This window comes from Oryctolagus cuniculus, chromosome 14, assembly GCF_964237555.1.
Source record: "Oryctolagus cuniculus chromosome 14, mOryCun1.1, whole genome shotgun sequence".
NCBI classification, from domain to species: Eukaryota; Metazoa; Chordata; class Mammalia; order Lagomorpha; family Leporidae; genus Oryctolagus; species Oryctolagus cuniculus.
In genome coordinates, this window is record NC_091445.1 from 19,812,390 (window position 1) to 19,825,004 (window position 12,615).

The window sequence follows — 12,615 nt, forward strand, 5'->3', positions numbered from 1 at the left end:
CAAATCACTTCTATTTCAACCTCATATCCATTCATTGATCTGAAAGATACAAATCAATATGATCAACTCAAAGATACTCCCTGCTAAAGCTAACTACAAGGAAAGGTAAGACTTTCTTAAAGCTAATCTCCAACTTCCATAAGATTTTTTTTTAAAAGATTTATTTATTTGCAAGTTAGAGTTACATAGGGAGAGAAGGAGAGGCAGAGAGAGAGAGAGAGAGGTAGGTCTTCCATCCGCTGGTTCACTCCCGAAATGGCCACAATGGCTGGAGCTAGGCTGATCTGAAGCTAGGAGCCAGGAGCTTCTTCCAGGTCTCCCACGTGAGTGCAGGGGCCCAAGGACTTGGGCCATCTTCTGCTGCTTTCCCAGGCCACAGCAGAGAGCTGGATTGGAAGTGGAGCAGCTAGGAGATGAACTGGTGCCCAAATGGGTTGCTGGCACTGCAGGTGGTGGCTTTACCCACTACGCCACAGTGCTAGTCCCAAGATTTTTTTTAAAGAAGGCAAAACTGTAGGCATTTTCATAGAGAACCTAAGTCTACATAAATATCATGATCCTTAATGAGTTAGGTTTTGTGAGGTAAAAAAGGAGTTTTTAAAAAAGATTTATTTATTTGAGAGGCAGAGTTACAGAGAGAGGGAAAGGCAGAGAGGTCTTCTGTCTGCTCGTTCTCTCCCCAAGCTGCTGGAGCTGAGCCGATCTGAAGCCTGGAGTCAGGAGGCCAGGAGCCAGGAGCCTCCTCCAGGTCTCCCAGGTGTGTGCAGGGGTCCAAGCACTTGGTCCATCCTCCGCTGTCCTCCCAGACCATTAGCAAGGAGTTGGATCAGAAGCAGAGCAACTGGGACTTGAACTGGCACCCATACAGGATGCCAGCGACACAGGCGGAGGCCTAACCCATCATGCCACAGCGCAGACCCCATAAAAAATGAATTCTAAGATAGGTAGATCATACAACATTCCAGTTAGATAGTATAGTTTCTTCTGTAAGCCAAATCTTATGGCAGAAATTGTCTTAAACTTTTCTTCTTGAATGCCTAAAAGACTTCTTCCCTTAAAGTGCTGTCACTCACTTTCTCCTTGCCACCCCCACTCAGCCATAGCACCCCCACCCACCATGGGTTTCCCATCTCCCTCTGCACCCTTGAGAAGAATCCCATTATGACATTCTTCTCAGTTGCCCAACTTGTGTGTGCAGGGAATACAAGAACTCTCTTAGTGGACCATCCTGTCTAGCCCCTCCTTTCACATTTCTGCCCTTTTAACTTTAGCTTTCAGACAGCTCTGCCATAGCCACAGGCTTGGCTGGCTTCCTTCAAGCCACACATTTTTCCCTAAAGTGAACTACACCATATTTCTTTAAAAAAAAAAAAAAAAAAGGCAGTCTAGAGAAACAGGTGGGTGGTCTCTTAGGTTCTCTTTTTTTAGTGGTAAGAAACTCCTGATGGAGATGGAAGAGGCTGAGAAACCCTCAGTAGTGTGTCTATTTTTGTACAGATTCTCAGATTCAACGTTAGATTTCATTGTCTTTAATGAGACTTCAACCATCTATAGCATATACCAAAAGCAAATTTAAAGTGCTGAAGCAAGGGGAGATGACCAGAGTAAGAACTAAAATGACATTACACAATCCATTAGAGTACTGATAGGAGGGTAAGAAACGGCATCCAACTGACATCTTTGACAATGGAAAAGTACCACCCAATGACAGAAGGAGAAGGCTCGGTTCGGCAAGTTACCAAGCTTCCAGGGAGTACAGAGCACTTGGAGACGGGAAGTCAATGTGCAGCATTTCATGCACGATGCAACAAAAAAGTCTCTGGAAACAATAATTTCGCTAGTAAGGAAAATTCATTCCTGTTATTCCAGTAATATGTTTGTTGTTAAATAATTCATTGCAGCTATAAAAATAATAATGTGGGGGTCACTGATTAAAATAACATCCAGATTATAAGAAAACATAATAAATGTTTAGTTCAAAACGGGAACCCCCCTCTTCATGCCACAATGCATGTTGCTCTGAAGGAAGAGACTGGGGCTGGCCAGGCAGGAGAGTGGGCCTGCAGGGGAGGCTGATGGGACTCCATGTCCCAGGTCCCAGAAGACTTCAGCTCAAGCCATGAAGGCACAATAAAAAGGCTGCAGTCACTGAGCCGGGCCGACTTACACTCCTCATCCCTAGGGAATCCACCCACTGAGAGAGGGAGAGGGGCTTGATGGAGATTTAGGAAGATTACCTTCCCCCAAATAATTTCTGCACTTGATTCTTAAAAATTTGCAATTTAAAACAGATACATCGAAAAAAGAATTGAAGTCATGCAGTTGAATACATTAGGATAGAGAGTACATCACTTGAAAAATCAGTAGGAAGTGACTGACAGCCGTTGTTTTGATTCCAGTGGGAGATGGCGGAGGGATCTGGAAGGGTTTACATGTGGAACTGGCGAGAGGGTCAAAGCTGATCTCGAGAGTTTCTGAGGATGTGTGAGAAGGAGAGCAGGGGCAGGGAAGGAGCTGGCATTACAGAGGTAATGACTAATGACCGTGTAGTATCTGCTGTGTTTAGCCTCCACTAGGAAGAGACCAGTAGGCGGCATAGATGGCTGCTCAGTGTTAATTTCTTTCTTTTCAACTGGTCGGGGCCAATGAAATGTTTGAGTCCAGGTACTTCTGGGAAGGTCAGTTAGAAAGGCAACTTCAGATGGCTTCTAGATAAAAGTTTAAAAACATTTGTGTTTAAAAACACAAATGACATGAAAGAACTTGATCTCAGACATCTGTTCTTCACTAAGGAAATCATCAGAGAGAACAAATCTGTGGCACTAATGGAAAATAATTAGAATACTGATTCATATGCCAAATACAGATTAAATGAATTTCTTCACTTATATAGAAATATTTGGAAATATACTGGTAAATTGCCTTCTATCTTTGCTAGAGCAGGTAAGAGTCAACTAACGATTGGTATTTTATAGATAATGAGCCTTTGTTTTGTTTTTAAAAATATTTATTTATTTGAAAAGCATGGTGTAGTTTGGGGGGAAACAGAGATCTTCCATCTGCCAGTTCACTCCCCAAATGCCCACAACAGCCAGAGCTAAACCAGACTGAAGTCAGGAGCCTGGAAGTCGATCTGGGTCTCCCACTTGGATAGCAGAGACCCAAGTACTTGAGCCATAAACTGCTGCCTCCCAGGGTGCATGTTAGCAGGAAGCTGGATCAGAGTGGAGGAACTGGGATTTGAAACAGGTCTCCAGGCTCGGGATGCCACTTGGAAAAGTGGTATCTTAATTGCTGTGCCAAACACCACCCCTGCCCTTTTCTTCTTTCTCTTAGATATTAATGTTTCTGGAGATATGAGTCATATAGAACATTTAACTATTTGCAAACATAGTGAGCAAATTAAAATGGAGATCAAGAATCAAAATATGTGATTGAAACAAGCCCAGGGAGAGTGTCTATAAACAAATGACTTAACCTGAGATTAGCTGACAACTTTAGGTTCAAGTAACAGTGATTTCACAGCTCCATGTATCTTAGAAGCTTCCCATAGACTGCATCAGTGTACTCTAATTCAATTGCAGCTACACTTACGGGTATGCTTATATCAAGATAAAAGCCTAGTGCCCATCTATTTCATCCTGTAAACTATAGTTTCCAGGTACTTCAGTCACCACCAGATGTCGCTCCCCGTCTTCATGGGGGAACGACACTAAACCCTGCCTAGGCTTCATATCCGAGTCACGGCACCATTATGTCGCTCCCCCTCTTCGTGGAGGAACGACACAGGACCCTGCGCTGTTCTTTTGTCTGCTCGGCCCTCCCCGGGTTTGCTGCTGGTTCTTCCCGGGTTGGGCCGCATTCCCCACTTCCGCAGGGGAGCGGCACACCGCCGGCCGGCTCTTCTCGGGGGCTGCACGGGTTCCCATAGATGTTCCCGGTGCATGCCGTCTCTCTCCTCCTTTATAGTCCTCCTCCGCCAATCCTAACTCGGCTGCCCACACGCCGAGTACGCTGCTCTCCAATCAGGAGCAAGTCCTACAGTTAATTGGTTGAACTGGAGGCAGCTGTGCGGAAGCTGTTTACTTCTCTCCCAGCGCCATATTGTGGGAGAGCAGATGCATAGAATTCCAGTAACAGTCTAGTCCGGTTTGCTCCCCACAACCAGAGCCCTGCACTTAGCATGCATCCTGCCAACAAAGAAGCAGCATTATTTCTTTCCAAAATTTTTTAAAGGAAGAGGAATAATAAACAGCATAGAAATGGACTTATTTTTCCACAAATTGAAAATGGGGCAGGGTAGGCACTGTGGTGTAGTGGGTGAGGTGGCTGCCTACAGTGTCAGTACCCCATATGGGCACTGGATCAAGTCCTGGCTGCTCCTCTTCTGATCCAGCTCTCTGCTACAGCCTGGGAAAGCAGTAGAAGATGGCCCAAGTGTTTGGGCTCCTGCACTGCGTGGGAGACCCGGAAAAAGCTCCAGGCTCTGATTGGCCCAGTTCTAGCCTTTGCAGCCATTTGGTGAGTGAACCATCAGATGGAAGACCTCTTTCTCTTTGCCTCTGCCTCTCTGTAACTCTTCCTTTCAAATAAATAAATATTAAAAAAAAGAAAATGGGAAAGACAAAATTCTAGAATAATATATTCTGCTGATCTCGAGGTGCTTCCATAGCCTTGAATTCAAGGGTAAAGTACTCCCCAGCACTGCCCCGCCTCCCCCAACCCCAGGGATGTTCCACTGAGGGTGTCTGTCTACTGAGATGGGTTTTCTAGGGCATGTGATATAAAGGTGAAACTGTTTATTATGGAAACAAGCTTTGTCCTCTAAAACGTGCAGAAAGTTTTTTGGAGGATAAAACTCAAAACCTGGTTGTGGGATGGGCATTTTGCATGGCAGGTTAAGTCACTGTTTGGGATGCCCACATTCCATACTGGAGTGTTTGGTTCTAGTCTTGGCTACTCCATTTCCAATTCGTCTTTCTGCTAATGCATACCTTGGGAGGCAGCATATGATGGCTCAGGTATTGAGCCCCTGCCATCCACGTGGGAAGACCCAGATGGAATTCTAGTTTCTTGGCTTCAGCCTGGCACAGTTCCTGCTGTTACAGGTATTTGGGGAGGAAACTAGTGGATGGAAGATCTCTCTCTTAGTCCCTCTGCCTCTATCTTTCCCTGCCTTTCAAATAAAAAAACAAACAAAACCAAAACAATACAAAACCCCAAACCTGGTTGTAAGGACTGTCTTTTCTGATACTTCCAAGCAACAGGAAGACACATCAAATTTGTGGAGCTTATTAACTTTCCAGAAGAGATCCTAAGGCTGAACACAAGCTTGAAACCACCCAAGCATATTGGTTTTCCTCCTTTCACCTCTCAACCTTATTACTCTATGACTTTGAGCAAGCAATTTTACATTTAAAGATGTTTTCTCATCTTTAAAATAAAAGCAAGGTAACAGAATCTGTTATAGCTCCAGTGTAACAGAATTCTATATAAATGGTCTCAACCTTAATACTTAGGCTGCTAACTGGACAATCTTTTAGATTCTATTCTGGATTCCCTCCAATCCATTCAAACACTGACAATCACATCATTGTAGTGTTCAAAACTTACAGTAGCTTTCCCCTAATACATCACATTTTTCTTTTTTAAATTAAAATCCATCCTTTAATTCAGCCATCCTTTAATTTAGTCCTTTGCTGCACAGCACCCATCCCCCATCGACGGTCTGGTAGCACACTGCATTCGTTTGTCTCGGGGATTTTCTGCATGATTTCCTCTCTGCAAGCTCTTTTGCCTTCTACCTGTTCAACCAAATCCCTCTTCCACAAAACAACTCCCAAAGCATGCTGGCCTGCCCCTCAGACTGTCCTTGGGATTTCTCAGCAGTCATCAGCGGGACATCTACTCTGGGCTGCCATGTCATTGCTCTGTGCCATTCTTGCCTACCCAAATATAGCTGAAGCATTCAGTCAGAAAAATATACCCTAAAAATATACATATTCTCTCCTGATATCCCTTTACACACTAGCTGATACATGAAATACTGAAGTATGAACACACCTTTCTCTTCCTAATCTGGGCCAAATCTCTTACCAATAGCAGGATTACAGATTCACTTATTTCAAATAGTTTTTAAAGAAATGGAAGCACATAATATTGTCATGAATGTCCCAACTAAAATGAATACTCATTTGAATTATGAGGCATACTATGACATAAAAACCTACAACAATCTGATGCTAAACATAGAAGATGTTAATTTTAATGCCATTGCTATTTACAGTATTAAGGTAAAAGAAAAAGTCTTAAAATGTGACAACAGAGTCTTTGTGAGTGACTGAGTTTCCCATGCTCCCCACACCCCTGGCTGTGAATCAGTGCATAACCCATGGCTGTTCTCAACTGTGATCTCTTGACTCCTTACAAGGTTGCATCAAGTGGCTCCCGAATTTCCTAAAACACACCAGGGCAAACTGATATGGTCTGCTGCTCTCTAGGGAGCTCTGAGGATGCAGGAAGACTACTGAGGACAGTGAGCTTTAACCACCAGAGTACTCAATCTGTGACTGTGAAATAAACCCATTAGCCACTGAGACCTAATGAATTCACCTCTTGATCCTTTGGAAGTGGCTGGAAAATCTGAGGGGCAGCATTGGCCAGAGCTCTTCAGACACCTACAGGATCTGTCAGAAAATTTACTAAGTTCTTGGCTGAATGAACAGTTTTCTCAATTTACATTAACTTCTGATTGGTATCCTTTAAACATTTTTATGGCTCAGGAGATCTGTGCTCAGGAACAGATCAATGGTTCCCAAGTTGGAACAAATATAAACCATGTTTTGTAGGAAAAGCTTATTTAATGGAAATAGTAAGTAGACTATGTGAGGCAAATCTTGAAAAATACACAACAAAGGACTGCAGTCGAATCGCACTGACCCTGAAATTAGGAAAGACTGTCAGCCTACAGAAGCTTCCTGTGGGTCACGCTAGCAATACTTCCTGAGCACACAGCATGTAGGCGCTGTGCTGAGTTCTTCTCAACAAGTGGACAAGTGTTAGTTCATTTAATCTTCACCACCCTGTGACAAGCACTATTTAATGTTCCCATTTTACAGTTCTCAAGAGTGAGACTAGAGTGGTTATGGAAGTTACTTAAAGTCTGGGAAGTGGCGGAATCAGGATCTAAATTTGGACTCAGAAAGTGTTCTATCACAATATATAGCTTTATCACATTTGTGGAGTTTTTTGTCATTGTTCACTATGGGTGCTTTAAAATGTGACAATTTGCTAAGGCAGATCCTTTTTCATCGATGGTTATCAAAAAAATATCTTTTAAAAATAACTGTTGTGACTGGATTCTAGTTTTCATACCACCAAAATATAATCCAAAAGAAATTAAATGCCTTACCAGATCATTTATTACCAAGTCTTCAGTATCACTGTTCAAATAGGGCTGCACCTCTAGTTCTGATTTGAAGTATTTGTCCTGTGGTCCACATGAAATCTGAAGCTGTTAAGGGTAAGAACCATGTTTATCTGCCTTCTAAATTTCTCAAATAATAGTGAGTTTTTTATATGGTGGGTTCCCCAAAGTTGACTAAGTCAATTCAGAAAAGCTAAACAGGATGAGGTCATAGTTTTATTCACAATTTGCTTTCAGCACTCTGGATAAGAAAATGTACTCCAAAATAAACATGTTGTGGTTCTATTAAGCTGTCTTCAACAATAATTTATGCTATAAAAATGCTTTAGAGCAGATAAAAAAACCACTGAATTTAAAGGCATATCTAAAATTCAAAGTGGGGTTATACACATATTTTGAGAATCCAATATTCAAGGGAACTGGATTTGATATTTTCTTGCATTTATAAATTTATATGAGTTTATTAGATAATAGAGGATCTTGCAAATAACCATTAGAATTAATTTTCCAAAGGTGAACCTGTTGTTTGTATCACTCTCAGGAAATCTCCTGTATTCCAACTGGTGACTATGAAGTGACACTGCCATCTAGTGGCAAGTTTTCACTAAAGGTGAATGCATTTACTTGAGCACCCACCTTCATATCTTCACTGATTATAAACTCCTTTTTAAAGAAATATCTAGTTTTTAAAGGGAAAATAATTTAAAAAGTTTTTCATTTATGCATTCATTTGAAAGGCATACAGACTGAGAAACAAACACACACAATACACAGATTCTATTTGTTTGGTTCACTACCCAGATGCTAGTAATAGCTAGGGCTGGGCCGATTTGCTTTCTGGCTTCAGCCTGGCTGGGCCATGGCTGTTTCAGGCATCTAGTCAGCAAATGGAAACTCCATCATTCTGCTTTTCAAATAAATGAACAATGAATAAAACATTGAAAAAAAAAAAAAAGGGGAACATTTCTCTCTTCATCCCCTCTACCTCCTTCTACCCAATCTTTCTACTCCTGCTTGGATCTGCATAAAAGCTGGCAACTGTAAATACCATGTTGGGACTCTCTTTTAAAGTTTCTCTTTCCAGGGCCATGTTACCAATGCTAGTGGCACAACAGTGTTACGGATCAATCTATTAATTGATTACATATTATTTCAACAAAAATGAAAGGCAATGAACTTTTGCAGTGGCCAAATAAAATTCAGCCACCTCACTGGAATTTCAGAAAGGCTAACGGCATTACATTCATCATCCTAATAGTGTTTTATTGAATGCATATAATGTGTTAGGCACTCTTCTAACTGCTTGATGTGCATGGCTCATGGAATCCTCAAAACAATCATACACAGCAGTTAGAAATCCCATTTTCACAAGTAGGAAAACTGAGGCAGAAGAGGAAAAGATAACTATGTATGAACTGCTTAAAGTTGTTTCTCCTAGTAAGTTTAAGAGCTGGGATCTAAAAACAAGTATAATCTACCTGTTCTTGGTAGAGACCAAAAAGCAAAATGATTAATGATTTTTTAAAAAATACAAAAATCTCTAATAAACTTATCTCGAAAAAATTATTTTAGCAGACTTACCATAGCTATCTAAATTATTTTTTAAAAAGACTCTTCAGCAAAATTACCATAAACAGTCTTTGGAAAACATATTGAATGAGAAATTTATAGATGAAAGGAGCACTACGTATGTATTCACATACTGGCCTCTATTTAAAACAAAACTAAAGGTGGAGAGAAATGGGGGTTATAGTAGCTTAAAACACACACTAGGCTTATCAAAGATATTTTTTTAAAAAGTATTTGTTTATTTAAAAGGCAGAGCAACAGAGAGGGAGACACAGAGATTTTCCATCCGTTGGTTCATGTCCCAAATAGCCAGGGCTGGGCTGGGTCAAAGCCAGGAGCCCAAAGCTTCATCTGGTCGGTGGCAGGGTCCAAGTACGTGGGCCATCTTCCAATGCTTTCCCAAATGTAGCCAGGACTCAAAACAGCACTAAAATATGGGTATCACAGGCAGAGGTTTAGCCCACTGTGCCACAATGCCAGTCCCTATCCAAGATCTTAAAACACGTTATTCTCCCCAAAAGCTGGCTGCTTCCAAACTTGATTTAATATTTTGCATGTTTTCTCTCCTTTGCTTAGTAAATATATTTGCTTCTCCTTTCTGTAATCGACGTCTCACAGCTGATTTTTGCTGTCTTGTCAATTGACGTTTTACCTTCTGTTTTACCAGTTCCTGGAAAGATTTCAGAAGTTAGTATTTGGGATAGTGAATCATTTTGATAAAACAAACATCTCTATTTGCTGATACTTTTCAAATTTCTTTTTAAAAGTGTATTTTTAAAAACTCCACTGGCAGCACTATATGATCCAGTAATAAAACAGAAAAAATGTTATAAAATGGGAGAAATGAAATTCCTAACAGATTTTACCCCTATAGCAAAAAGTACAGTGCACAGTTCTTTAGATAACATATCATCATAGCGCCACCTAGTGTCCACCATGAACAGCAGAAAAAAAAAAAAACAACTCTGCTTTCCAGTGGTCCATTTTGTAATATGAAGTTATTTTCTAAAGCATTCACTATTGGCCAGTATATTCAAGAATACTTTCATAACTGTGCTGTAGAAATGACCTGATGGCATCAGCTAGCAGGGAAAAGTTTTCATACAGCTTTTTTGGAGCTGTAGAATGCTTTCTCATAGAAAACGATTTGTACATTCAAATTATTCTTTAGGACCCAAGCTACACATGTCACATGATTTGCATGATGAGGATGAAATCTGAAATATTCAGTCCACAATGACCTTTTGTTTCTCAGAACCACTTCAGGCTTCTACTTAATTGTATATAACCTAGCATCATCCAGCTTGTCTCCTACAAAGGCAGATGATATTTCAAGAGAAGAAGCCGAGGTTGTCTTCATGTGTCCCAGCATATGCTTGGCACAAAGAGGCACTTAAGAAACTGCTGAGTTGAAAAATCAAAGAAAAATGGATTTCAGAGATAAAAGGGAGCCAGAAGCACTAGTCTCCTATTGTCCTGTTTCTTGGGCTGCAGAATATAAAGCTGTGGGTCAGACGAGTCAAAGTGCAGAGTGGGATTATTTTATAGTGGAGCAGACTACAGTCCATACACAGCTGTAAACAAGTTTCCCTCTTTGTTTTCGTTTAAAGGTTGTTGGTGGGAGGAGGTGAGAGGAGGGGAAATGGAGCAGGGGAATCAGACGTGTTTCTACAGAGGCTGACACTGAGGAGAGGCAGCTACCCACATCTGGGAAGCCCGAGACATGGAAGCACCTGACATTCCGTGAGTGTCGGGACTGACGGCAGAACTGGCTAACGGGTTCAGCACCCTTCTTACCCCAGGAAGCCAAGCAGCACCGCTGCCTCCCCACTTCTGCAAGAGTTTGGAATCTGGGGTCTGAATGGCATCTTTGCAACTACAATGCTAGAAGCCTCAAGTCAGAGCAATGCTTGCAGAATTGTGAAGGAAAATGATTTCCGAACCACAAATAGAACACTTAATCAGCCCTCCAGTCAAGCGTGATGACAGAACAAAGGCATCTTTAATAATAAAGTTCCCAAAACCATTTCATTCCAAAAACTTTGGTAGCTATGGAGAATAAAGCCGTGAACAAGAGGGAGACAGGACTAGGAGAGAGGCATCCAACAGAGAGGAGATGGAAAGTCTGAGAAGGAAGAGCAGCACGGGCACCAGCTTTCTACTGGAGGAAGGCAGACTGGCCTCCAGAGCACTTCCAAGTCCTCTTCTAGTCGTCCTCTTATTCTTTACTTTGATGAAACTGCAAGGGTAACCATGTCATGCAAAATAAGGAGACGACGGACTGAATGCATGTTTCCCCTTTAGGTTCAGAACAATTTACAAATCCTACATGATTATTTTTCCTCACGTTAAGAACCAGCACGTGGGGCCAGCATTGCGGCACAGCAGGTAAAGCCGCTGCTTGTGGCACCAGCTTCCTATATGGGTGCTGGTTTGTGTCCCATCTGCTCCACTTCTTCTTTTATTTATTTATTTTTTTTGACAGGCAGAGTGGACAGAGAAAGTGAGAGAGACAGAGAGAAAGGTCTTCCTTTTTGCTGTTGGTTCACCCTCCAATGACCGCTGTGGCCGATGCGCTGCGGCCGGCGCACCGCTTCTATCCGAAGGCAGGAGCCAGGTGCTTCTCCTGGTCTCCCATGGGGTGCAGGGCCCAAGCACTTGGGCCATCCTCCACTGCACTCCCGGGCCACAGCAGAGAGCTGGCCTGGAAGAGGGGCAACCGGGACAGAATCCGGCGCCCTGACCAGGACTAGAACCCGGTGTGCCGGCGCTGCAAGGCGGAGGATTAGCCTACTGAGCCGCGGTGCCGGCCCTGCTCCACTTCTAATTCAACTTCCTGTTGATGGCCTGGGAAAAGCAGCAGAAGATGGCCCAAGTACTTGGGCCCTTGCTACCCATTTGGGAGCCTCAGAAGAAGCTCCTGGTTCCTGGACTTGGCCTGGCCTAGCCCAGGCTGTTTTGGCCATCTAGGGAGTGAATCAGCAGATGGAAGAGCTCTCTCCCTCTCTCTCTGTAACTCCAACTCTCAAATAAAATAAAATTTCTAACAAACAAACAAAACAATCCAGTGGGAGAAAATTCCTACTTAATATATTTAAAAATGATGCAAACATGAAATAAAAGACTTGTGTGCTACTTTAAGGAGTATGTAAATATTAATGGAAGTCACATTCTTTTTTTATTGTTGCTACAGCCAAAAACTTCTTCCACTAGATAGTAGCCACACGCATAGCTACTTAAAAAGCAAATATGGTGCCGGCGCTGCGGTTCAGTAGGCTAATCCTCCGCCTTGCGGCGCCGGCACACCAGGTTCTAGTCCCGGTCGGGGCGCTGGATTCTGTTCCGGTTGCCCCTCTTCCAGGCCAGCTCTCTGCTTTGGCCAGCGAGTGCAGTGGAGGATGGCCCAGGTGCTTGGGCCCTGCACCCCATGGGAGACCAGGATAAGTACCTGGCTCCTGCCTTTGTATCAGCACGATGCGCCGGCCACGGCGGCCATTGGAGGGTGAACCAATGGCAAAAGGAAGACCTTTCTCTCTGTCTCCCTCTCTCACTGTCCACTCTGCCTGTCAAAAAAAAAAAAAAAAAAAAAAAAAAAAAAAAAAAAAAAAAAAAAGCAAATA

At 42.5% G+C, this 12,615-nt stretch overlaps 1 protein-coding gene across 3 annotated transcripts in view; it reads right to left on the minus strand.

Moving 5' to 3' along the window:
- Positions 1 to 12,615, minus strand: part of RIOK2 (RIO kinase 2) — a 57,105-nt gene that overhangs the window by 21,665 nt on the left and 22,825 nt on the right. The window contains exon 10 of one of the 3 annotated variants that reach the window (XM_070056484.1): positions 7,412 to 7,513. In XM_070056484.1, coding sequence (XP_069912585.1) covers positions 7,412 to 7,513 — 102 coding nt within the window. Of the gene's footprint in view, positions 1 to 5,183; positions 7,514 to 9,213; positions 9,666 to 12,615 lie in introns of those variants that run through there. The other 2 variants (XM_051853609.2, XM_002713932.5) reach the window with 2 other exon arrangements.